The 27,606-nt window shown below is 37.9% G+C and overlaps 1 protein-coding gene across 2 annotated transcripts in view; it reads right to left on the bottom strand.

The window, feature by feature from the left end:
* The window catches only part of BTRC (beta-transducin repeat containing E3 ubiquitin protein ligase), a 559,581-nt gene that overhangs the window by 117,227 nt on the left and 414,748 nt on the right, over positions 1 to 27,606 (bottom strand). For both annotated transcript variants that reach the window (XM_053692479.1, XM_053692481.1), the window contains one exon: positions 23,479 to 23,665. In XM_053692479.1, the coding sequence (XP_053548454.1) occupies positions 23,479 to 23,665 (187 nt within the window). The remainder of the gene's footprint in view (positions 1 to 23,478; positions 23,666 to 27,606) is intronic.

Here is a 27,606-nt window from a genome sequence, read left to right as displayed (position 1 = left end):
CATCATATAAAAGATGTGGCTTTCTCTATATATGTCTATCCAAAAAACAAAGTTTAATTAATATATATATATATATATAAATATATACACCTGATAAATTCATTTATTTCATGGTGGTGAGAGTACACAAGCCATTGTTCCTGGGAATTAAATTCCTGGCCACTAGTAGGAGGAAAAAATACCCAAAACTCCAAGAGTACTTAATCCCTTCCATCTCTCTCGTAAGCCAGTATTACATATAGCCAAGTAAGAAGAAGTAGAAAGGTAGGAAAGGACAAATGAGAAACAATGAGGAGCAAACTAGAACTGCTGCCAGAAAAATGTATGTAAACTTAGAAAAAATAGGCAGGTCTTGTGGACTCTCACCACCATGAAAGAAATTACTTATCGAGTAAGCATATATATTTTTTTCTTTCATAAAGATGATGAGAGCCCACAAGACATTATTCATGGGAACTAAGACCAAAGCTGTGGAGTTAATGAGTAATTTGGACATGTCAAAAAGTTTTTAAAACACAGGCACCGAATTTCCAGAAACTACTGACTGGAGAACTTTTCTACCCCAAAAAAATGCCTCAAAAGAAGTAAAAACATCAAAGTGGTAGAATTTAGTAAAGGTATGTAAGGATAATCATGTTGCAACTCAGGCCTCATTTTTGAAAGCCCAGGGAGCTGAAACAAAATCCATGGAGGAGTACATCCAAGAGAACCTAGCTAAAGGTTTCATTTGCCGTTCCTCCTCTCCTGCTGGGGCAGGCTTCTTTTTTCATCAGTAAGAAGGATGGTGGGCTCAGACCCTGCATCAACTACAGGGCCTTGAACAACATAACAATCAATAATCGCTATCCCATTCCATTGATCCCTGAACTGTATGACTCACACCAGGATGCTCACTTTTTCACCAAGTTGGACTTACGTGGGGCATACAATATTATACGTATCTTTCCAGGCCATGAATGGAAGATCGCCTTCAACACAAGATCTGGGCATTACAAATACCTTGTAATGCCCTTTGGGCTGTGTAACGCCCCTGCAGTCTTCCAGGCATTTGTCAACAATGTCTTCCGTGACCACCTCAACTGCACTGTCATCATCTATCTGGATGACATCCTTGTTTTCTCTTTGACTTTAGAGGAGCATCATAGACATGTGAGAAAGGTGCTTCTACGTCTAAGAGCAAATTCTTTGGTAGCCAAGCTAGAAAAATGGGAGTTTGATTAAGTTCAGTTCCAATTCCTTGGTTATGTCATCTCAAAGGAGGGTTTTGCCATGGATCCTGCTAAACTCACTGCAGTTCTAGAATAGCCTCAACCTACATGTTTAAAGGAATTATAGAGATTCTTGGGATTCGCCAATTATTACCGCAAGTTTATAAAGAACTTTTCTCAAATGGAAGCTCCTCTCACTGAATTGACAAAACGGAACAAAGACTGTAAACATTGGCCTCCCAAAGCCATAAATGCTTTCTCTTGTCTGAAAAAGACCTTCAGTTCAGCTCCTGTGCTCCGCCATCCTGATCCTGACCTACAGTTCACTTTAGAGGTTGATGCCTCCGAGATAGGGGCTGGAGCAGTTTTAACCCAAAGGGATCCTTTGACTTCCAAGTCACACCCTGTAGCCTTTTTCTCTAAACGCTTTACTCCTGCTGACAGGAATTATGATGTGGGTAATCGTGAACTCCTAGCCGTTAAGATGGCTTTGACTGAATGGCGTCATTAGTTAGAGGGCACCGCCAATCCCATTCAGATTCTCACCGACCACAAGAATCTGACATACCTAGAAACTGCTCATCGACTCAACCCTCGACAGGCCAGGTGGGCCTTGTTCTTTCCTCATTTTAACTTTGTGGTCTCTTATCTTCCTGGGACCAAGAACAAGAAGGCGGACACCCTTTCCCATCAGTTCCCTCACTCAAGTGACTCCTCTGAAGCTCCTATTAAACACATCATACCCCCCTCCTGTGTGGTTGCTCAACTAAATACCACCCTTCTTCAAAGATTGCAACGTGCCCAGTCTAGTAAACCTCCTGGAGTCCCTGCGGACTCCGATATCCTCTTTGTACCTCTGAACCTACGCACCCCTGTGCTAGCCTGGGCTCATGATAGCAAATTCTCAGGACATCCTGGTTCAACTAGGACTTAAAGCGTATTTCCGAACATGTATGGTGTCCTACTATGAAATATGATGCTCAGGATTATGTGAAAGCCAGCACAATTTGTGCTGCCAACAAAACCCTGCGATCCTTGCCTCCTGGCTTGCTCCAACCATTGTCCATTCCCAAACAACCATGGACACACATAACAATGAATTTCATTGTGGACCTTCCTCCTTCTGACCACCATACAGTAATCTGGGTTGTGGTGGATCGCTTTTCCAGACTGGCTCATTTCATATCCCTAACGAAACTGCCTTCTGCCCAAACTATTGTCTCAAAATAAATGGAAGCAGGAGCGCTATAGCTAAAGGTGAATCAAATTATAAGTGATATTACAATGACTAATACGATGTGATATCAGTGTATAACCATATATATGGGAGGATATCTTAAACCACTACGTGCATGTGAATATAAATTAAAGGATGACCAGTAAACAATTAAAGGATGACCAAGTAAACAATATATAAATATGGCTATGCCAAATTTAATAACATATATATTATAATAAAATACTAACACAGTAAAAAACGGACGTCTCCGTTAACTAAGTATAGGTTGCCACCAATAAAAACATAAAATACAATTTAAAATGGGCCTTGAAAATCGAGCAAATTGGAACTTGGCTCAGTCCGAGATAAACATTCGAAGTGAAAGTTCCAAAGTTAAGTATAGGATTGCAGGCACCGCAAGCTTACCTCCAGCCTGTGTGTACTTCTCGGTCTTTGCAAATGAAATTACCGCCGTAGCGGGATGACGTCACTTTTATGGGCGCTGTCCTGGATCCACCGCCTGATTGGTCTTTTGGCGTAGCGGCTCCAAATGTAGCATTGAGCTTCCAGCAAAAAAGTATCTGCTCTTTAGTGCCTGTCAGCACGCAGGATACCTTAGAGTGTGGAAGGAAGTAGAACAGTAGCTCCCAATCCCCAAAAGCAGGGAATCTGTGGTATCGCTATGCGATGCAATAGTCTGTCCTGTGCTACCTGTTAGACCTTGCTGACCTTAGTATTGTCAGTATCCTTTCAGCAGTCTTCACAGGCTTCAGAAATGGCTTGTGCATAAGGTTGCTGATCCCAATGGTGATCAAGTTCAAACTGATAGTTTCAGCTTCAAAATAGAAAACAGTCTCAAGAGTGTAACAGTCTCAAGAGTTGTAACACATCAAAGCGTTTCTCCCTATACAGGGCTTTTTCAAGATGGATAAGTTACAACACCTATACCCTTTTTAAAGGTGTTTCCCAATTCTCATTGGTCAAAAAATCCATTTATAATCACTTAAGGTGGAACACAATTTATTAAGGTGGTATTGGCAAACCTATACACTAAGGCAACCAATAGCTATAAATAAATAAATCATTTCTTGCAATGTGATTAAAATTAGTATAATCTAAAATCAGAAAACTAAACAATACCAGAGGTATTAATTTTATGTGACACTTAATAATGGGAACTAATAGCGGATTAACTGTATTGTGTGCCTGACTTTAAATGGCCAAACAATAAGGAATGGGATGATAAAAAAACTGGAGATCTAATCTAATTGCAATAAATATATAATATAATTAATCTAGTAGAAAAGGGGAAATGTCCAGCTCAGAGTTGAGGCCCGCAGGAAATAGTGTGTCATATTTATATATAAATTCAGCCTCTTTTAATTTTAGGAATTTTTCTATGTTTCCCCCTCTCCAATTCTGCTTAACCTGTAATATCCCCCAATATTTCAGATCTTTGGTGTTACCATTATGTATTTGTTTAAAGTGCTTGTAAAGATTAGTGTCCTCAACTCCCTTTTCAATGCATAGGAGATGCTCCCTGATTCTATCCCTGATCATTCTTTTGGTTTCGCCAAAATACATCAAATCACATGTACATTTGATAAGATAGATCACCCCTTTAGTGGAGCATCTGATACATTCTTTAATGCTAATCTCTTCTCCTGACTTATGTATACCTACTAAGCTTCTTTTATCACTGTGCTTGCACGCCTTACAGGAATAACAGGGGAAAAAAAACCTGATATTTTTTCTCCATACAGATTCTTTTGTATGGAGCTTTGTCTTTTATTTCCATTGCGAGCACTAGGTGCCAGAATAGATTTAAAGTTTTTGGTTTTTCTAAATACCATTCTGGGTTTATCTGGAAGTAAATTCCCTATTATAGGATCAGCTTTCAATAAGTTCCAATGTTTGTTTAAAATCTTTCTCATAATGCCATGATCTATATTATATTCCATAATGAAAGGCACATCAATCTTTTCAATGTTTTTATTGGAGTTTTTTTGTTTGTATGAAAGGAGTGATCTCCTATCAGTTTCCCTTGCCCTACTCACAGCCTTATTCACAACCTCATCTTTGTATCCTCTATCTTTAAACTTGTCAATAAGTGTTACAATTTGGTTCTCAAAGTCTGAGAGTCTGGAACAATTTTTCCTCACTCTCAGACTCTGTCCAACAGGGATGTTATCCTTCCATTGTTGGAGGTGACAACTGTTGGCATGTACAAAATTGTTGGAGCCCACCTCCTTAAAGTGTGTTCTCGTTTCCAAACTATTATTAATGGCCATAATCTCTAGATCTAAAAAGACCACTCTTTCTTTACTGTAATCAAAAGTGAAATGCATACCCATATTATTGGCATTCATATTCGTGAAAAAATTTTGTAACTCCAATTCAGACCCCCGCCATATTATCAGGACATCATCAATATACCGTCTATAGAGCAAAAGGTTCGCACCATAGCTACCCTCCTGGAAGAAAGATTCTTCCCAGCTGCCCACAAAAAGGTTGGCGTAGCTTGGTGCGAACCTCGTGCCCATAGCCGTACCCTCTGTCTGCAGATAAAACTTGTCGTTATACATAAAGTCATTATTTTTCAATATAAAGGCTATACTCTTTAGCAAAACATCTTTTTGTTCCAACTTCATATCTGGGTCAGTATCCAAATATTTTTTAATGGCCATAATGCCCTTATCATGATCTATTATTGTGTACAAAGAAGTTATGTCTCCAGTAACTAGAATGAGATTATCATGCCAGTCTATCTGTTCTAAAATATTAAGGACTTGAGTGGAGTCTCTTAGATAAGAGTCTAAATTCTTTACAAATTTTTGTAAAAAAGTGTCAACGTACTGTGAGAGATTTGAAGACAGTGCCCCTATGCCCGAAATAATCGGTCTACCTGGTGGTAGTGTGAGGTTTTTATGTATTTTGGGAAGGAAGTAGAATACCGGGACCCTAGGGTGTACAGGGTCCAGGAACTCCACCTCCCTCCCATTTAATATTCCCAAGTCTTTACCTTCTTTTATTAGTTTTTTAAGCAGTGCAGCAAATTTATTTGTGGGGTTCAATTCAAGTTTTTTATATGTTTTACTATCACCTAACAATCTCATGGCCTCCAGTTCATAATAACTGGTATCCATCACTACAATCCCGCCGCCCTTGTCGGCGGGCTTGATGGTAACATCATTATTCTTTTTTAATTTTTCTAAGATTAACGTATCTTTTTTGGTCATATTCATTTTTAAAAATTTGGATGGTTGACTTTTCTTTAAATCTCTCAGGGCCATTTGTTCAAAGGTCTCGAGATAGTTCCCTTTAGCTGAAACTGGGTTGAAAGTGGATTTTAATTTAAGATTAGTATGTACAAAATTATCTTGTTTCATCTCAACCTTATTGGTACAGGCTTTTTCAAGAGGACTTTTCATGTAGAAACGTTTTAAAGTAAGATTCCTCACAAACTTTTTTATATTAATATGAGTGTTAAACTTATTTAGCCTACTGCTAGGTGCAAAAGAAAGACCATGACTAAGAATTCTTAGTTCATCTTCTTGTAAAACTGTACTACTAATATTAAAAACCCCATTTTTCTCTATCTCCCCCTTTTTGCTTCTTGTGCTGACCCCGCTTCCTCTTGTCCCTCTAAGGGCCTTTTTTTGTTTTTGTGTGTCCATACGCTTATCTTGTTGTTTTCCACAGAGTCTTTTGATGTGCCCTCCATTAGAGGGCTCTTCCCTAAAAAAGAGGCCTCATTCTCCTTATGTCTAGTTCTATCTGAATCATAGCTTAGGGGGGTGTACCTATTCCTCACTGGTGTTTCCCATTTGTCTTTGTTATCCCAAATGGGTCTGTTAATCCTATGTGGTGCTGATCTATTTGCATCATGGTGATTACTTTAATTATCATTTCTTGCCCCTGAATGGTATCCATTCTGTCTATCAAACCTATCAGAGTTCCTATAATTATCGTTTCTTGCCCCTGAATGATATTACTTCTGTCTATCAAACCCATCAGGGTTCCTATAATTATAGTTGCCAGCATAATACATTCTATCATTATAGGAGTGGTCTGGCCTCCAAGATCTGTTGTAGTCTCTACTGTCTCTCTCTCTATTCATATAGGTGTTTTGTCTATAATAATTATTATTGTAATTTCTGTTATCTTTCCTTTTGTTGTAGTTAACTACTGTCCATTCCTCTTTAGAGGTCTTGGGTTCCATATCGCTCGTTACATTAACAGTGTCTAAATTTGTTTTTTTGGTATCTCTATCAAGTTTTTTCCATTTAGTTTTTAGGATGTCTTTATTTAGTGTATCTATCCTGTCGATCATAGCTTTTTGTTTGTTTTTAAAGACTGTTGACTTTTTATCTTTCAGTTTATCTTTAATTTCTATTATATCTTTCTCTAGATCTACGAGAGTATCTTTCCTAGATTTCTTTAGGATTTCCATTAAATCTCCTGAGGCTTTAGTTAATACTTCCTCCCATTCTCTTTGGAAGATCTCTTTCAAAGGGAAAGCACAAGTCTTAGTTAAAATTAGACCTTTAGGAATTAAACCTTTTCCAGTGTATTTATTTAGGAAGACAATCTCAGTTTTTTGTTTTAATTCTTTAATTAGAAGTTTTTCTAATTTAATCATAATATCTTCCAAACTTTCATATTCTATATTTATATCTGTTTCGTCTTCCTTGTGTTCATGTAATTCTTTATATAAGTGATTCCTAAATTCAAACATGTCCTCCATATTGGAGGAAAGAGACATTACTCAGTGAAGTGATTAGGGAGGGAAAAAATTCCAAAAGAGGTGAATTTAAATAAACGTTAATTTAGAAATTCCTATTGATATAGTGAGTAATCAGTAACCTATAAATAGGTATAAAGGTGTCTGTGCAGTTAAGTGCAAAACAATTTATATATAAATATATATAAATATAATAGTATATGTTAACAATAGGCTAAAAAGTTGGAGTACCCATTAAATCCCTAGCACACCCGCAGCTCATAAAAAGGGACCCACAATAAACAAGTACAAACAAGTTAGATATGAGCGCAGAGTGAATTCACCAAGCTCCTGATATAACCTAAGAGTCCCTAATAGGTTACAGACAATAGTACAAAATAAATGGAAGCAGGAGCGCTATAGCTAAAGGTGAATCAAATTATAAGTGATATTACAATGACTAATACGATGTGATATCAGTGTATAACCATATATATGGGAGGATATCTTAAACCACTACGTGCATGTGAATATAAATTAAAGAATGACCAGTAAACAATTAAAGGATGTCTCCTTTTCTCTTGCATGTGGTACGACTTCATGGCATTCCTGTGACAGAGGTCCACCGTTCATCTCTACCTTTTGGAGAGCCTTCTGCAAGTTGATCGAACCACTGTTTCTTTGTCTTCTGGCTACCAGCCTCAGACCAATGGACTAACTGAGAGGGTAAACCAGGATCTTAAAGCTTACCTTAGAGCCTTTGTCAACGCTCACCATACCAACTGGTCTGAATTGTTACCCCTAGCAGAGCTAGCAAGAAACACTCATTAGCACTCTTCTCTTCGATGTTCTCCATTTCAAGCCGCAGCAGGGTATCAACCTCGTGTCTTTCCTCTTTCTGCTCACTAAACTGGGGTTCCTGCTGTAGACCGACACGTCACTAGACTCACCACTCATTAGCAACGTATTTGCTCTCAGCTACGTTCAGCTGTCTCCAGATATAAGAATTTTGCTGATCGTCATAGAGCTTCTGTACGTGCCATCCCAGTGGGTGAACAAGCTTGGATCTCTACTCGACAGATTTGTTTACGTCAACCCTGTCACAAATTGGGGCCTAGGTTTATTGGTCCTTACAAGATCCTGAAAAGACTGTCTCCTGTTGCCTACTAAGTGGCCTTGCGCAAAACCCTGCTCATACACCCAGTCTTCCACATTTCACTACTCAAGCCTTACATCAAAAATAGATATACCCGGCTCCAAGTTCCTCCTCCTCCGCTTCTAGTCCATGGTGAACCTGAATATGAGGTGGCTAAAATCCTGGACTCCAGATACAGGCGCAGACAACTGCAGTATCTGATATATTGGAAGGGTTACTCTGTGGCAGATCGTTCCTGGGTCCCTGCCCATGATGTGCATGCTCCATCTTTGGTCTCCAGATTCCATGCTGCTCATCCTTTGAGGACAACTCTGGTTCCTGGAGGGAACCCTTGAGAAGGGGGCTATGTCATGCTGCGCCACTCTAGCCATTGCTAGGGGTGCAGCATCTCCTTCCCTGCTCGTTGCCAGGGGCTGTGTCGGGTCCAGAGGCGTGCAGCACTGACGTCATCTCCGCACGCTCCTCTCCGGTCCTGAAGCCTGGGCAAGAATCCTACGCCTATTTAAATCCCTTCCTTTTGATCTATCACTGCCCAGGTATAGGTGTTACTTTGTGTACTCCTGGGAGTGATAGATCGCTATGTGCGCTGAACTCTGTCTGTCTGACTACTCTGCCTGTTTAACCCCTAAATTGCTGGACTGATATATTGCTGCTGAACCCTGTCTGTCTGACTACTCTGCTTCTTAACCCCAGTTATTCTAGATTGTCTCTTTGTTGCTGAACCCTGCCTGCCTGACCATTCTAGTGGTGTGCCCTTGGACTGCTTTACTGTTGCCAAACTCTGCCTGCCTCACCATTCTAGTGGTTTGTCCTTGGACTGCTTTACTGTTGCTGAATCCTGCCTGTCTGACCATTACAGTGATTTAAAGTAGAAAGCAGCACCAAAATTGTAGAGGTATTAAATCCTTTAATTCATCAGAGACATAAAAACAAACAACGTTTCGGTCAGCACCTGACCTTAATCATGTTGTATGTACAAATACCTATAACCACTCCTTAAATAGCCATAATGGGTGGAGTCACTACTACCTGTCTAGGTGTTGTGCTAATTCTTAACACTTTCTATACAGGCTGGGGTAGATTTCTTCACACTCCCTCTAGTGGTTAGGCACATGTCATCTTATCAATCTATATAAACCTGAAAAACATAATATTTACATGCAACTTTACAACAATGTTAAAGGGACAGTCTAGTCCAAAAAAAACTTTCATGATTCAGATAGGGCATGCAATTTTAAACAATTTTCCAATTTACTTGTATCACCAATTTTTCTTTGTTCTCTTGGTATTCTTAGTTGAAAGCTTAACCTAGGAGGTTCATATGCTAATTTCTTAAGACCTTGAAGGCCGCCTCTTAAGAATGCATTTTAACAGGTTTTTCACCACTAGAGGGAGTTAGTTCATGTTTTTCATATAGATAACACTGTGCTTGTGCACGTGAAGTTGCCTGGGAGCCATCACTGATTTAGCTAAACTGCAAGTCTGTCAAAGAACTGAAATAAAGGGGCAGTCTACAGAGGGTTAGATACAAGATAATCACAGGGGTAAAAAAAATATAAATATAACTGTGTTGGTTATGCAAAACTAGGGAATGGCTAAAAAAAGGGATTATCTATCTTTTAAAACAACAACAATTCTGGTCCCTTTAATATACATTTCAGCAAATAATTATTATTACTTCAGAAAAAATAGTTCAAGAAATTACAATCTAAATATACAGCCTCCCTATATAGACAAAAATCATCAGTTCACAGAAGTTTCTTAAAAGACAATCTATATACTAGTGTTTTATCACATCTAATTAATAGTAACTTGCCAGTCTATCTCCCTATTCATTCCCAGAGGTATTAGAGTTTGTAAAGTATAAATCCAATATGTTTCTCTGGACTTTAGAATTTGCTGCCTATCTCCCCCTCTCCTAGGTCTCTTGATCTGTTCAATCACCTGATATCTTAATTGTGAGATGGTATGTCCTGCCTGTAAAAAGTGATTTGAAATCCCTATTATTACAGCGGATGTTAGACTTGTGTTCTACAATCCTGTCTCTTATTCTCCTAGTCGATTCACCTATGTATATTTTGGAGCAAGGACATTTAATTAAATAAATTACATATTCAGAATTACAGGTAAAATATCCTAGGATATTATATTTACTACCAGTCAATGGATGGGAGAAAAAGTTTCCTTTAATGATATTACCACAGTTACAGCACCCTAGACAGGGAAAACATCCCAATCTGGGGGTAGATATATATGTTTGAGTCTGCCTATTCCCTGAGCCTAAGTCTGCTCTCACTAGGACATCCTTTAGATTCTTGCACCTCTTATATGTTGGCATTGGGGGCTCCCCAAATTCTTTAATATGAGGATTTAGGTCTTTAATAATAGGCCAATGTCTCCTGATCACTTTATATATATCTGTACTCAAAGGATTATACTGTAAGACAAACACCATACGTTTCTTGTCTTGTTTATTCCTCACCCTATTTCCTCTCAGGATAGAATGTCTAGAGATTTTACTGACGTCTTCAATCTGTTTTTGTATAAATTGTTTAGGAAAACCCCTATCAATAAAAAGGTCACCCATTTCATTCAGTCTAGTCTGTATAATATCCTCATCAGATACTATTTTTCTGACTCTAAGTAATTGGCTCTTAGGGAGACTTTTAATAAGGGGAATTGGATGTGCACTTTCAAATCTCAGAAGGCTGTTTCTATCACTCTCCTTTCTATAAATATCCACCTTTAGAGTCCTCCCATTTTTAATCACAGAAGTATCCAGAAATGCCACAGACTCCTCACTATATGTGAGTATAAATTTAATATGTCTGGTAGATACATTGAGGTCGGCTACAAATTCCTGCAAGGAGTCGATGTCGCCCCCCCCCAAATGCCAAATACATCATCTATATATCTGAAGCAGCATAATCCATACTGTAAAAACAGTTTGTTATTATATACAAATTTTTCTTCGTATACACTCATAAAGATGTTGGCATATGTGGGGGCGACATTCGACCCCATAGCAGTACCTTGGCATTGTATATAGTACTGGTCCTGAAAGAGGAAATAATTACAGTAGAGAATCAATTGCAGTAATTCCAGAATAAATTCAAATTGAGAGACAGATAATATACCATCGGTGTAAACAGCGTGTTTAATGGCACCAAGGCCACTTACATGAGTAATTGACGTATATAAACTGTTTACATCGAGGGTATATAGAATAAATGTATCACTCTCCATTCCCAAGTCCTCGAATTTCATAAGGAAGTCCCCCGTATCTTTAAGATAGGACATTGATTGCATAGCAAGTGGTCTAAGAACCTTATCTAGATATATAGAGATACTGGTCATAATTGAGTTTGTGCTTGCTACAATTGGGCTACAATTATTTCAGTGATTTGCCTTTCCCTGTTCTGCCGCTGACACTGGAGACTTTCCTGCCTGTGGTGAGTGCCGCTCTCCTCATCTTACTAACTTTCTCTGCTCTGGGATATTCCCTATCATTCAGGCTTAACAACGGGATAACAAGACTACTGGCCGAGTTCGGTCTTATAGAGGGGTATCCCACAAGCATTACATTAGGTTGTGTCTTAGTGGAAGAGACCACGGTGAACAACTGGACACCTGAACCAGATCCGTAAACCCAGTTTTGCATAGCCAAGCTGGAGCAATCAGAATTACTGATGAGAGCCCTTGTTAGAACCAAGCTATCACTTTAAGCAGCAGCACACATACGCAATACAAAATGATAAAGGTGCTGCTACAGCATCTACAAACTCCGCCTCTGCATACCTGGATTTTGAAAAATATCTAGGAAGTTTGTTGATCAAATGAGAAGCCATCAGGTATATCTCTGCTAGACCTCATCATATCCAGAATTAAAAAATAATAATGTTTCTAAAATAATCTCTAATGTCCCCATTTGATAACCATGCAGTACAGCTAGACTAAAATGTAGTAAGTCTAGAGAAAGGTAGTACTGTCTGTACATTAAATTGTTCCCTGATTATAATGTACTATATATATATATATATATATATATATATATATATATATATATTTTATTTGCTACACTTGCAAGTGCTTTTAATGTTTTTTTTTATACCCGTGCTCTGCATACATTTGTTTTTTACTTACTACACAATATGTACCTGCTAATAGCCTGCGGACTATGTGAGTGCATGTAAAAGTCTTAACTTACCTTAAGATGCACCCATTCCACTGTGCTTACCAGCTAAAGAAATTACTGATTTTAGTAGAGAGCACATCCAGTGCACATTACAGCATAGGAAATAAGCGTGGAGTATATTGATGATCCAACAGGAGGAGGCTAAAGGAACAGTCCCCATGACATCTATTGTAGGCTTGTGACAAATTTCTCACTGGGAGTGATTATGTCACACCCAATAATCCAATCTTCCCTCTGTCTCTCAGTAGCAGCTTGGTCTGAGGGCCCTTCTAAACAAAGAATCTGGAGCACTTCAAATCTTCACATTAATCTTGTAGAAGCAAAGATAAGATTGGCATACCAGAGAGATGGAAAGGATTAAGTACTCTTGGAGAATTCAGAATCTTTGCCTCCTCCTAGTGGCCAGGAGTTAAATTCTCAGGAGTAATGGCTTGTGGACTCTTGCCACTTTTATGAAAGAAAACAAACAATTATCTAACATGGACTTCACAGTTTGTTCTAACATGCATGGAATAAATTATGTGGGGCCTTCACATATAAATGAGCCTATGGCAGCCACAATTTTTGAATATACAACTGAGTTAAACCCTGTTCACTATGAGCCTGATGATCAAAAAGTTACAGGTGGGGGGTTTGAGCATGATCTTAAAGTAAATTCTCTTTCACATCCAGAACCCTACATGGTGAAATAAAGAGCTATGATGCTAAATTTGCCTTTTAAAAATACTTTGACGGATTTCACAATATTGACAAGACTTCTTAGATAATCTCACCAGTGAGGAGAGCTTTAGATCATCGGCCTTATGTGACTAATAAGAAGGGGCTAATTGCTGCTCTAATTGTATGTTTGAAAAGACAGGGCTAATCATTGCTCTTTAGTACTTGATAAAAATAGGCTTATAAATGTTTTCTATGTACAGTCATGTGAAAAAAAAGTACACCCTCTTTGAATTCTATGGTTGTACGTATCAGGACATAACAACAATCATCTGGTCCTTAGCAGGTCTTATAATTAGGTAAATACAACTTCAGATGAACAACATGTCACATATTACACATGATTTATTTAACAAAAATAAAGTCAAAATGGAGAAGCCATGTGTGAAAAACTAAGTACACCCTTACTGCTCCCATAAGAACTAAGAAGTAGCAGCCAGGTGCTGCTAATTAAATGCCCTTGATTAATTGATCATCAGCAAGTGTGACCACCTATCAATCTGGTAGGGATTATAAGGCCATTTTCAAACAATTTAAGTTTTTAAGTCAATCATTCTACAGTGAGAAAGATAATTCACAAGTGGAAAACATTCAAGACAGTTTCTAATCTTCCCAGCAGTGGACGTCCCAGCAAATTCACCCAAAAGTCAGATAGAGCAATATTTAGAGAAATTGCTAAAAACCCAAGAGTTACATCTCAGACTCTACAGGCCTCAGCATGTTAAATGTTAATGTTCATGACAGTACAATTAGAAAAATACTAAATAAGTATAGTTTGTATGGAAGGGTTGCCAGGAGAAAGCCTCTTCTCTCTAAAAAGAACATGGCAGCACAGCTTAGGTTTGCAAAATTGCATTTGAACATACCACAAAACTTCTGGAACAATGTCCTTTGGACAGACGAGTGGAGATGTTTGGCCATAGTGCACAGCGCTACGTATGGTGAAAACCATACACAGCATATCAGCACAAACACCTCCTACCAACTGTCAAGCACAGTGGTGTAGAGGTGATGATTTGGGCTTGTTTTGCAGCCACAGGACCTGGACACCTTGCAGTCATTGAGTCAACCATGAACTCCTCTGTATACCAAAGTATTCTAGAGTCAAATTTGAGGCCACCTGTCCCAAAAGCTAAAGCTTGGCAGAAATTAGGTCACGGAACATGACAATGATCCCAAGCACACCAGCAAATCTACAACAGAATGGCTGAAAAAGAAAAGAATCATGATGTTGCAATGGCCCAGTTAAAGTGCAGATGTCAACCCAATTGAAATGCTGTGGTGGTACCTTAAGAGAGCTGCGCAGTAACAAATGCCTGCAAACCTCAATGAACTGAAGCAACGTTGTAAGGAAAAGTGGGCCAAAATTCACGATGTGAGAGACTGATAAAGTTATACAGAAAACGATAACTTCAAGTTATTGCTGCTAAAGGTGGTTCTACAAGCTATTGAATCATAAGGTGTACTTAGTTTTTCACACATGGCTTTTCCATTTTGGCTTTATTTATGTTAAATAAGGCATGACACGGTGTAATATGTCATTTGTTGTTGTTCATCTGAGGTTGTATTTCCCTAATTTTAAGACCTGCTAAGGACCAGATAATTGTTATTATGTCCTGATACGTAAAACCATAGAATTCAAAGAGGGTGTACTTTCTTTTTCACATGACTGTATCTGTCATGAGTGAGGAATTTATGTAAAGCAAAAATGAAAATGGTCCAGGTGTCTACTAAGGAATTATAAAACCACACCATTGATCAGACCAAGACTAACTTTATTAATCTTTTTTTTATCTTTATTCATAAAAAGGCAACAATACAGCAGTATTTTATATAAACTGGATGATTGTAATTCCCAACATAACTAAAATAAAAGAATAGACCAGAAACCAGCTTATGAATGTGACAATAGGGTTCTCAGCAGTCCTACCAAAAACACAGGATAACTATAGGGTGATCTTAGAAATCCAGTAGATAGTGTTGTGATCAGAATTAAACTGCAAAACTCCTTCTTTTAGAGTATTTGCATTACAACATATACCAATTAGGGTTTATATAAACAGACTAATCTGAAACATGGAAACACAGATATAGATTTTATAGTCAAGTAAAAACCATAGTTCCAACTAGTCAGACATATGTCCTATATATAAGTATAAGCTTAAAGGAACAGTCAAGTAAAAAAAAAACTTTCATGATTTAAATAGGACATGTAATTTTAAACAACTTTCCAATTTACTTTTATTACCAATTTTGCTTTGTTCTCTTGGTATTCTTAGTTGAAAGCTAAATCTAGGAGGTTCATATGCTAATTTCTTAGACCTTGAAGGCCACCTATAATCTGAAAGCATTTTGACAGTTTTTCACCACTAGAGGGCGTTAGTTCATGTGTTTCATATAGATAACATTGTGCTCAGGCACGTGAAGCTCCTAGGAGCAAGCACTGATTGGCTAAAAATGCAAGTCTGTCAAAAGAACTGAAATAAGGGGGCCGTTTGCAGAGCCATAGATACAAGGTAATCACAGAGGTAAAAAGTGTATTAATATAACTGTGTTGGTTATGCAAAATTGGGGAATGGGTAATAAAGGGATTATCTATCTTTTAAACAACAAAAATTCTGGTGTTTACTGTCCCTTTAATTAGTTTTTAGCCTTATGCTTATCCCAGGCATTTGTGAAGTCCCCCTTAGTGTTTGTCTTTACCACCTCTAATGAAAGTTTATTCCATGAATGAACTACCCTTTCTGTAAAGAAGTGCTTCCGCAAACTACTCCTGATCCTACTACCCTTTAACTTGAATTTATTACCTCTTATTCTGGTGTTGCTCTTATTGCTACACAAATACTTTCAGTCTCAATGTTATTGAGTCCCTTAAAGTGATGGTAAACTCTCCCATTTTTAAAATCAGATCTGGAATGTAAGCGCTATTTTAGATGAAGTTTAATTCATTAGCTGTAATGAAGATGCAGTATAACATGCTTTTTAATATAGATATGAAATTCAAATACTGCATGCTCCTCCGCCCACTTCAAAAGTCAAATTTTCTGTGAGCTAACAGATTGAATTGTTGTCCAATCAGCGCTCTCCCCATCTGGCACGTTTGTTGTAGCTAGAGCATTGATTGGAGAGTAATTCAATCATTTAGCTGACAGGAAAATTGACTTTTGAAGTGGGTGGTGTAACGTGGGGTATTTGAATTTCATATCTATATTAATAACTAAGTTATAGCGCATCTTCATTGCACATGATTAATAAAACCCCATCTAAAATAGCGCTTACATTCCAGATCTGATTTTAATAAGGGGAGAGTTTACCATCACTTTAATATACTTGAACGTTTCTATCATACCACCACTCTCCTCTAAGCTATACATATTTGATCATTGAATCTTTCTTTGTAAGTTTTATTTTTTTTAGAACTTTACTAGCCACCCTTTGAACATGTTCCTGCTTATTGCTATTCTTCAGGAAATATAGCCTCCAGAACTGTACACAATATGCAAAGTGAGGCCTATCTAGTGGCATAATAACCTTACTATTTCTGCTGCAAACATCTCTACCGATACAACCAAGCAATCTGCTGGCTTACTTACTGCAATACTACATTGGTTACCAATGAGTCTGTAATTATTTTTGAGACAAATTCCTGGAGTTGTGAAACCATAAAAGAAAAGGGAGAGAGTTGGTAAATAACCCAAAAATACTCTCATCTGTAGAGCTAGCATTTATGGAGAACAGGGGGTAGCAAAAAAACAAATAATAATGAATTTGAACAATTTTTTCCCTAATTTGTTCATTAAAGGGACACTGAACGCAATTTTTTTCTTTTGTGATTCAGATAGAGCAATTTTAAGGAAGAATGTAAGTTTAGATGCCGGCCCATTTTTGGTAAACAACCTGGGTTGTTCTTGCTGATTGGTGGATAAATTCACCCACCAATAAACAAGTGCTGTCCATTGTACTGAATCAAAACATTTCTGGCTTCTTAGCTTAGATGCCTTTTTATTCAATTAAAGATAGCAAGAGAACGAAGAAAAATTGATTATAGGAGTAAATTAGAAAGTTGCTTAAAATTGCATGCTCTATCTGAACCACGAAAGAAAACATTTGGGTTCAGTGTCCCTTTAACTAAAGAAACATATTCATTAACTGGTTTATCTATGTAATAAATTAACTTAAATAAGCAAATCAACACATTTTGTATTTTTAATTCATTTATTTAAGGGGATACTAAACCCAATTTTGTTCTTTAATGATTCAGATAGAGCATGCAATTTTTTAAGCAACTTTTTAATTTATTTCTATTATCAAATTTTCTTCATTCTCTTGCTATGTTTATTTAAAAAGCAGGAATGTAAAGCTTAGGTTGAGAACCTGGGTTACGCTTGCTTATTGGTAGCTAAATGTAGCCACCAATATGCAAGCATTATCCAGGGTGCTGAACCTAAAATGGTCCAGCTCCTAAGCCTTACATTCATGCTTTTTAAATAAAGATAGCAAGAGAACAAAGAAAATGTGATAATAGGAGTAAAAATATGTCCCATTCCACACGCCTAGTAACAATGCAGTATATATATATATATATATATCAAGATTATGAGAGAAGTGATTTATCATTAGTGTTTAAGAAATTATTTATTTCATAATTCAGATGGAGCACACAACGTTAACCCCTTAACTGCTGAGACATTTCCACCCCTATGCTGAGCTGCTTTGGAGTTTCTAGCTGTTGCACACATTTACCCTTACTGTAGGCCATTTTCAATAAGAAACCAATGCATATTATATATTGTTTGTTTTTCCAGCAGGTTCAAACTATACCATTATTTTATTTATATATTATGACTCGTGAGATCTCTACAACAAAAAGTGCTGTAAATAATAGTGTGGTTGTAAATAAAAGCATGCATGTTTTTTGTAAACTCTTAAAAAAAAAAGAAGCTAATTTCTTATAAATAGAGGACTCGGATCCCTCTAAGATGTGCGAGTCTGCTCGTGCACACACCTGTTCTCAATCCAGCGCACAGCTTTGTTAAAAATGCACACACCAATTTAAATTAATTTAATTTTTTTTTTTAGCACAGTAAATTTATTTCAATTTGAATTACCGCCGCACAGCCTGTAATAATTTTTAGCACTACAGAGAAGTATATGGTAGCCAGCCAGGCCACAAAACTGATCAGGATCGATAGTTTATCATTGGCCTGCTAGACCAGTGCACTAGCAACCTGGTTTAAAGCCCTCATCTTAGCCCCCTGCCTACCCTGCTGCAAGAAACAAAAGGAGAGGTCCAAGAGGCAGCCTGGTTTACTGCCTACCAAATATTTTAGTGGAGGGCAGTAGTAGTTTGTGTGGCTAGTTAGCATGAAGACATTAGGAGAAACAGGTAAGCAAAAACGTTTAGCATAGTAGCAGACATAAAGTAAACACCATGAACTGAACTGTGTGCAACATTATGGGGATTGTAGTAAACGTAATGCATTGTAGAAGTAATTAATATATATATATAATACACACAGAGAGAACTCACTGAAATGGTGTAGCCATATTCCTTTAAGCACACTGAGCAAGGAGTCCACATCTGGTTGCCCCTTTTTCCTCTAGGACTAGGGAGACATAATATACACAGAGAAAAGCGTACTCTCAGAAACTAACAACTAGCTCAATAACTTGTTAGCTTGTTCTATGGCGATTTACCACCTGGGTGCAGATTCCTTTTAGCCCAGTAATGCTTTTCACAGAGTAGAACTTTTCTGTAGTATATCAGTCTGGTCCCACCTATTATGGTCAGTCCAGCTCCAAAATAACAGGCAATTCCTCTCTGAAAAAGGAATATGACAACCCCAGATGCTTTTTTCGACCTTCATTGGGCCTCGTCAGTGAGGTGTAGCCATATTCCTCTAAGCACACTGAGCAAGGAGTCCATGTCTGGTTGCCCCTAATTGCCTGATATTTCGGCGCAACGTGTACAAGCGGAATACTGAAACATTTATAGCTCCTAAATTTTAGGCCAAGCAGACAATGTCCCTTCTATTACAGAACCCTGTGCTCCAATAGTGAAATGTTAAAATGTTGTTCTTTCTTTTTTTGAGCAGTTTTTCAGGTTAAAAGTATGCAGACATAGTTAGAATGAGTTAAAGCACAACTTTCTGAAAGTGTAGGTGTGTGAAAGTGTGTGTGGGAAAGTATGTGTGAAAGTTATTGGGTGAGAGTGTGTCGGAGTGTGTGTGTGGGAGAGAGTGAGAGTGTGTGTGGGTGAGAGTGTGTATTTGTTTGAAAATGCATGTGTGGTAGAGTGAGTGTGTATGAGAGAGAAGGTGAGAGTATCTGTGTGAGAATGAGTATGTGCGTTTTTGTAACAGTGAGAGTGTCTGTGTGAAAGACAGTGGGAGAGTACGTGTGAAAGTGTGAATGCGTTGGAGAGAGTAAGAATGTCTGTGTAAAAGATAGTGGTAGAGTGTATGTTTGTGTGAGAGAGTGTGTGTGTGTTTTGAAATATGTGTGAAAAAGAAGGGGAGTATGTATAAGATTGAGAGTGTGTGTGACAGAGAGATTGTGTGTGTGAGAGAGTGAGAGTGTCTGTGTGTGAGGAGAGTGTGTGTGTTTGTGTATGAATGAGAATGTCTGTGTGAAAAGTAGTGTGTGTGTTTGTCTAAGAGTGAGAGTATCTGTGTTTGAAAGAGAGCGGGAGAGTATGTGTAAAAGTGTGCATGTTAGGAGAGAGTGAGAGAGTGTTTGTGCACAAGTGAGAGTGTCTGTGTGAAAGAGAGCAGGAGAATATATGTAAGAGTGTGCTTGTGTGGGAGAGAGTGAGTATGTGTGTGGGGTGGTGTGTGTGTCTGTGGGTGAGAGTGTGTGTGTGTTTGTGTAAGAGTGAGAATGTGTGTGTGCGTAAAATAATGAGAGTGTCTGTATGCGAAAGAGAGTGGGACAGTATGTGTAAGAGTGTGTGTGTGTGGAAGACAGTGAGAGTGTGTGTGTGTATGAGGAGAGTGTGTATGTGTGTCTGTGGGGGAGAGAGTGTGTATGAGGAAAATAATGAGAGTGTTTGTATAAGAGTGAGAGTGTTTTTGTTTGTGTGAGAGAGTGAGAGTGTCTATGTGAGAGAGAGTATGCGGGTGCGTGTGTTTGTGTAAGAGTGAGATGTAAGAAAAAGAGTGTGTGTGTGGGAGAGAGTGATAGTGTGTGGGGGGAGACAGAGTGTGTGGGTGTTTGTATAGTAAAGAGTGAGAGAGAGTGTGTGTGTATGTTTAAGAGAGAGAGTGTGTGTGTGTGTGTGTGTGAAAGAGAGTGGAAGAGTATTCATACCTCCCAACATTTCAAAAATTCAAAAGAGGGGCAACCCCCCCCCCCAGGCAAAAATTGAAATGTGGTGGGCAGGAGCAGGGACGGGGCTTAATTAAAATCATAAGATACACACACACACACTACATAGCATACACTTACACATGCAGATACACACACTGCATAGCATACACTTATACATGCAGATACACACACACTACATAGCATACACTTATACATGCAGATACACACATACACACTACAAAGCATACACTTACACATGCAGATACACACACACTACATAGCATACACTTACACATACAGATACACACACACACACTACATATCATACACATATACAGGCAGATACACACACACTACATAGTATACACTTATACGTGCAGATACACACACACACACACTACATAGCATACACTTATACATGCAGACACACACACACACTACATAGCATACACTTATACATGCAGATACACACACACACACACACACACACATACATACAGATACACACACTACATAGCTTACACTTATACATGCAGATACACACACACTTATACATACAGATAGACACACACACTACATCATATATGGGTATCTGTAATTCATTGTATGGGGTCCTGGGGTTGGCAAGCACATTAGCTGGCAGTCTGAGACTATCATTGTTCGTTACCCTGGTGTTAGCACTGCTCATCATATAAAACTGAAAGCAAGCTAGTATTATCACCAGGGGTTAGACGTCATCACTACCAGAGGTTAGAGGTCACCATTACCTGAGGTCAAAGGGTATACAGCCTTATTACACCTGCTTAACCAACACACCATTCCTTTTCCACAGGGAATCTAACAGGTATCTAACCCTGGTAGAGAAAAGCCAGCTGCTTCTGAGTATGGGCCCAATAGAATTTATTTTTTTATTTTTTTAATGCATGGGGCAATGTGGGACAGATGGCTAGCAACCCAGGACAGCGGGACAGACCCCTAAAATCGGGACTGTCCTGCGAAAATTGGGACAGTTGGGGTGTATGAGTATGTGTTTGTGTGAGAGAGTGTGTGTGTGTGAGTGAGAGTGTCTGTGAGGGAAAGCGAGTGGAAGAGTATGTGTTTGCGTGAGAGTGGGTATGTGTGTGGGAGGGAGTGAGAGTGTTTGTGTGAGAGAGAGTGAGAGTGTCTGTGAGTGAAAGAGGGTGGAAGAGTATGTGTTTGCATGAGAGTGGGTATGTGTGTGGGAGGGAGTGAGTGTTTGTGTGTGAGAGAGTGAGAGTGTCTGTGAATGAAAGAGAGTGGCTGTTTTTTTTAAACAAGCAGCTGACAGTAGGTGAAGGATAACTGTCCACAGAGCACTTATTATTGTGAGCTAAAAAAAATTGAGATAAAATAGAGCAGATGAGTAGTTTGTCAATTTATTTGGAGCATGTTAAACTATATGTGCTTTTATTCTTATTTATCTCATATGAAGACTTTCTTCTATCAACACCTTTACATTGTGAGACTTATGCAATATTTGCTTTAAGTTTATATAGTGTTCTATATTGTATTTTCTTTATATCACATTTATATTTTTCACAAAGTCTCTTTAAGTGTTAAAGTCCCATAGAATCATACACATATTGTGTGTTTGTGATATTGTAAAAAAAAAAACCCAGTAAGCAACACTTCACATAATGGTATTTTCAAACTTATTGAATAATTTTATTTTTATCAATGTGAAAACAATTAATAAAAAATGATGTCAAATATAGAGTTTTATGTAGATGTGTCCTATGTTACCTAGGCAGCTAGTTTCAGATTATTAGAAGTCGTAGGATAAATTTGAACGCTTAGAAGAATTGTTCTATGCTAATCAGTTCATTCATATTTACATGGGTTAATGTAGGAATCTTAAAACTTCTTGGCTTTTAGAGGCATCTAATAGGACTCAGTGGGCTAATAAGAATAGGAAGATGGAGTTTAATATTGCAAGATTCAGTAGAAGCTTCTCCTCATTGCTAAACCTACCTCTTAATACTCCTGCTGGACTTTAGGAGACTTGACAGTCATTGAATTCATTTACATTATTTATTCCTAGCTTTGTTTCTTAAAACTAATTCTATCAAAGGATATGGTTGTCATTAAAGTGTCACTAATTGGAGTTAATAATTTGCCTTTAGCCATAATGCAGGGGGCTATTAAAAATATTGTTTTTACCTAGATCCAATTTTTTTGGTGAAAAGTAACTTGGGTTCTACATACCATATTTATAATAGTATTTAAAGGGACAGAAAACCCAACGTTTTTCTTTCACTATTCAGAAAGAGCATACAATTTGAAAAGCTTTCAAATTTACTGTTATCTAATTTGCTTTGTTTTCTTGGTATTATTTGTTAAACAGAATACCTAGGTAGCATCAGGAGCTGAGAACTAGCTACTGATTGGTGGCTGAACATATGCCTCTTGACATTGGCTTACAGGTGTGTTCAGCTAGCTCCCAGTAGTGCATTACTTCTATTAAATAAAGAATACCAAGAGAATGAAGTAAAAATTATAATAGAAGCAAATTAGACAATTGTTTAACATTGTATGCTGTATCTGAGTCGTAAAAGAACAATATCGAGTTCCATGTCCCTTTAATAATGGCTTATTAATGAGAAAATAAACTCAAATGTTAACCCACACCCCACAACATTTTTAATAAAGTAAAATAAAATAACATTTGAATTTACATTATTTTGCATCATACAAAGTATTGTGACATTATCTGACACTACAACATTCTAGACAGTAATTGCTTAGATCAGAGCACAAGCTCATGTACATATGTAAATCAAGGGGTATATCCTGGAACTACACTTGATTTATAAAGCTTTGCAAACTACACCAACAAAATGGCACAGTTACATTTATTTTGCAAAGCTGTGCTTAATTATATACATATTTGCCTCAGGACATCAATGAACATGCAAAAATAAAACAACTTACCATCCTCTCCTCTCTGCTAATCCCCTCCAAAGGGAATCTGTCCTGACCATTCTCTCAATGAGTTTCTTCCACAACATGCCATCTGATGTAACTCGGTACCACTCTTTACAGACTAGTTCTGCAGAACATAACGATCTGGCATCAAGGTATGAAAGGATAGTCTCAGCTATATGATCTAACCCTCGAGCTGGAAGATGAAAGACAAGGAATATAATAGGTTTAAGTAGTGAAATGATTTACATTTGTATGTAACCTGCCTATATAAAAAAAAAACACTTATAAGAAATGGTCATAGCAAAGGGCATCATATTGACAACCCATACAATGACTAAACAAGATGTCTACAACTTATTTCTTTTGACACAAAAAAGGAACCCCCCCCCCCCCCCCACACACACACACAAAAGCATTTATAGGGGATGATTTTAAAATGGTTTTGAGAAGAAAACAATTATCATAAAACATGTTCTTTATTGCATATCCTGCCGACCTTCTCCACAATAACATGGTGTGTCTCTTTAAGGGACAGGAGAGACACTTTTAAAGCCCTTGTCATCCTTCTTAAAAAACAAAGATGGGCATGAGAACCCATTTTGGGAAATGGGGAACATTACTCTTATGTTGGCAACAGTAAAGAGACCCATATTAACCCTTCACCAGAGAAATATAACCCAAGGCCACTCAATAAAAAGAGGGAGGGACCATTCAAAATAAGATGTTTTATCTCCTTATAACTGTCAAGTGATCGATGCATATCCTTGTTGTGCTGTGCTAGAACAAAAAATGCAGGTATTCAAATAGATGGGAAAACAGATGAAGAAAATATGTCAGCGTTACAAGAAATGGAAGCCACCCCTGAGTAACTGGTGTCCTTATTATTTAAGCTAAGAAAATGCATAGAATAATCTATTAGTAGTCTTTGCATGCATACATCATTTGTTAATTTCCTTCTGGAGTCACAACCAGCCTGTCAATTCTTTAATTTCTAATCCATAGCCACTGAATCACAACTAAGAAGGGAAGGCAGATGTCTTGATAGGAAACGACATTAGGTAGACATTTAGAAAACCAATAGAAAGGTCTCATCCCCATAAAAGACCAACTAAAGAGAAATTCAGCATAGTGCCTGCAGCTCAGAAAAAAAAGAATCCTTTCCATATTGGCTACATTTCTGCTTGAAAAAAAAAAATGTTGTACCAAAGAATTCTGAGATAGGGTTGTCAAGTTGGAAACCCTATTCTGAGACCATCTGACTACAAGGAGGTGTGTTTGATTACATTAGTGATTGATTACCAACCAGAAGATACACTAGATAAACTAAGCCAATATATAAGAAATGTCTATGTTATAAAAGGAAAGCCTATTTTTACAAAATCACATGAAGGTATAAGAAGAAGTGTGACAATTTTAGTTTTAGTACACATATAAATACATAACTATATATACATACATATTCATATTTTTTTATATATATATATATATATATATATATATATATATATATATATATATATATATATATATATATATATATACAGGGAGTGCAGAATTATTAGGCAAGTTGTATTTTTGAGGATTAATTTTATTATTGAACAACAACCATGTTCTCAATGAACCCAAAAAACTCATTAATATCAAAGCTGAATAGTTTTGGAAGTAGTTTTTAGTTTGTTTTTAGTTATAGCTATTTTAGGGGGATATCTGTGTGTGCAGGTGACTATTACTGTGCATAATTATTAGGCAACTTAACAAAAAACAAATATATACCCATTTCAATTATTTATTTTTACCAGTGAAACCAATATAACATCTCAACATTCACAAATATACATTTCTGACATTCAAAAACAAAACAAAAACAAATCAGTGACCAATATAGCCACCTTTCTTTGCAAGGACACTCAAAAGCCTGCCATCCATGGATTCTGTCAGTGTTTTGATCTGTTCACCATCAACATTGCGTGCAGCAGCAACCACAGCCTCCCAGGCACTGTTCAGAGAGGTGTACTGTTTTCCCTCCTTGTAAATCTCACATTTGATGATGGACCACAGGTTCTCAATGGGGTTCAGATCAGGTGAACAAGGAGGCCATGTCATTAGATTTTCTTCTGTTATACCCTTTCTTGCCAGCCACGCTGTGGAGTACTTGGACGCGTGTGATGGAGCATTGTCCTGCATGAAAATCATGTTTTTCTTGAAGGATGCAGACTTCTTCCTGTACCACTGCTTGAAGAAGGTGTCTTCCAGAAACTGGCAGTAGGACTGGGAGTTGAGCTTGACTCCATCCTCAACCCGAAAAGGCCCCACAAGCTCATCTTTGATGATACCAGCCCAAACCAGTACTCCACCTCCACCTTGCTGGCGTCTGAGTCGGACTGGAGCTCTCTGCCCTTTACCAATCCAGCCACAGGCCCATCCATCTGGCCCATCAAGACTCACTCTCATTTCATCAGTCCATAAAACCTTAGAAAAATCAGTCTTGAGATATTTCTTGGCCCAGTCTTGACGTTTCAGCTTGTGTGTCTTGTTCAGTGGTGGTCGTCTTTCAGCCTTTCTTACCTTGGCCATGTCTCTGAGTATTGCACACCTTGTGCTTTTGGGCACTCCAGTGATGTTGCAGCTCTGAAATATGGCCAAACTGGTGGCAAGTGACATCTTGGCAGCTGCACGCTTGACTTTTCTCAGTTCATGGGCAGTTATTTTGCGCCTTGGTTTTTCCACACGCTTCTTGCGACCCTGTTGACTATTTTGAATGAAACGCTTGATTGTTCGATGATCACGCTTCAGAAGCTTTGCAATTTTAAGAGTGCTGCATCCCTCTGCAAGATATCTCACTATTTTTTACTTTTCTGAGCCTGTCAAGTCCTTCTTTTGACCCATTTTGCCAAAGAAAAGGAAGTTGCCTAATAATTATGCACACCTGATATAGGGTGTTGATGTCATTAGACCACACCCCTTCTCATTACAGAGATGCACATCACCTAATATGCTTAATTGGTAGTAGGCTTTCGAGCCTATACAGCTTGGAGTAAGACAAAATGCATAAAGAGGATGATGTGGTCAAAATACTCATTTGCCTAATAATTCTGCACTCCCTGTATATATATATATATATATTTAGATTCAAAATAAGGTGCACTCCATCAGTCACAGTCCAATTGCTGTGGTGCTGCATACACAATACATATAGTTTCCAGTATTCACGCCATGTGAGTAAAATAATGCTGTACTCACCGGTCTTGTAGAAAATGTTTCTTTATTGTACACAAATGACAGTGTTCATAGCACAAATACCCCCAGACGTTTCAGTGCGCCTCTGGCACCTTTCTCAATGGGTCTGCTTCCAATCCTCCAACAAACAATCTAACTACCCGCCACCCTTATCCCTCTATTTAAACCCCTAAGCATGCTCTTCATTTCCGGTATTGCCAGACCAATGCGGGTACGTTACGTCACTACCGCCGACCAGGATGAGCGAGGGGAACTGCCGCATGGCTAATATACATATCCCCACCTCCTGTGATGTATGAACACATCATCACAGCGGCGTAGAGTAGTGGAGACATAGCGCCGCAAAAGTGCTGGTAATTCCTGATACCAGCAGTGCCAAATCAAACCTAATAAATAGTGAAAAAATAAAATATAAAAATGGCTAAACTTAGCACTAACTCAGCTATGTTACTGGAAAAGCATGTGTAAATATCCATGATGATATCTTCATCACATATTTTATATTAAGGTTACATTAATCAACAATTGGGGTAAATATAGTCCCCAGATACATTCAATAAAATATGATGAAGCAGAGAAAGGCTTTGATTTGCTCAGTGGAAGTTGACAAACTTATTATCTGCAAACCAGATATCAAAACTGGTGAATAATAATAATCAAAGAACACAAACCCCTCTTCGTGTCTCTCAAGGTATGGTAGATATAACTAATTAACAACACACACACACCAGAGTCCTTGGTCCCATATATAATGAAACCCTCTAGGAGAGAAGAAATGTCCATATGATAGAAAGAATAATAATGATATATATCCAGAAAAAGACCTAGACAGTCCAATCATAGCCTGATCCAGTTAGATAAACACATTATAATCTAGTTGGGCATTTAATCCTCTAG

The sequence above is a fragment of the Bombina bombina genome, chromosome 9, assembly GCF_027579735.1.
Source record: "Bombina bombina isolate aBomBom1 chromosome 9, aBomBom1.pri, whole genome shotgun sequence".
NCBI classification, from domain to species: Eukaryota; Metazoa; Chordata; class Amphibia; order Anura; family Bombinatoridae; genus Bombina; species Bombina bombina.
This window is presented reverse-complemented; position numbering and strand designations above follow the sequence as displayed.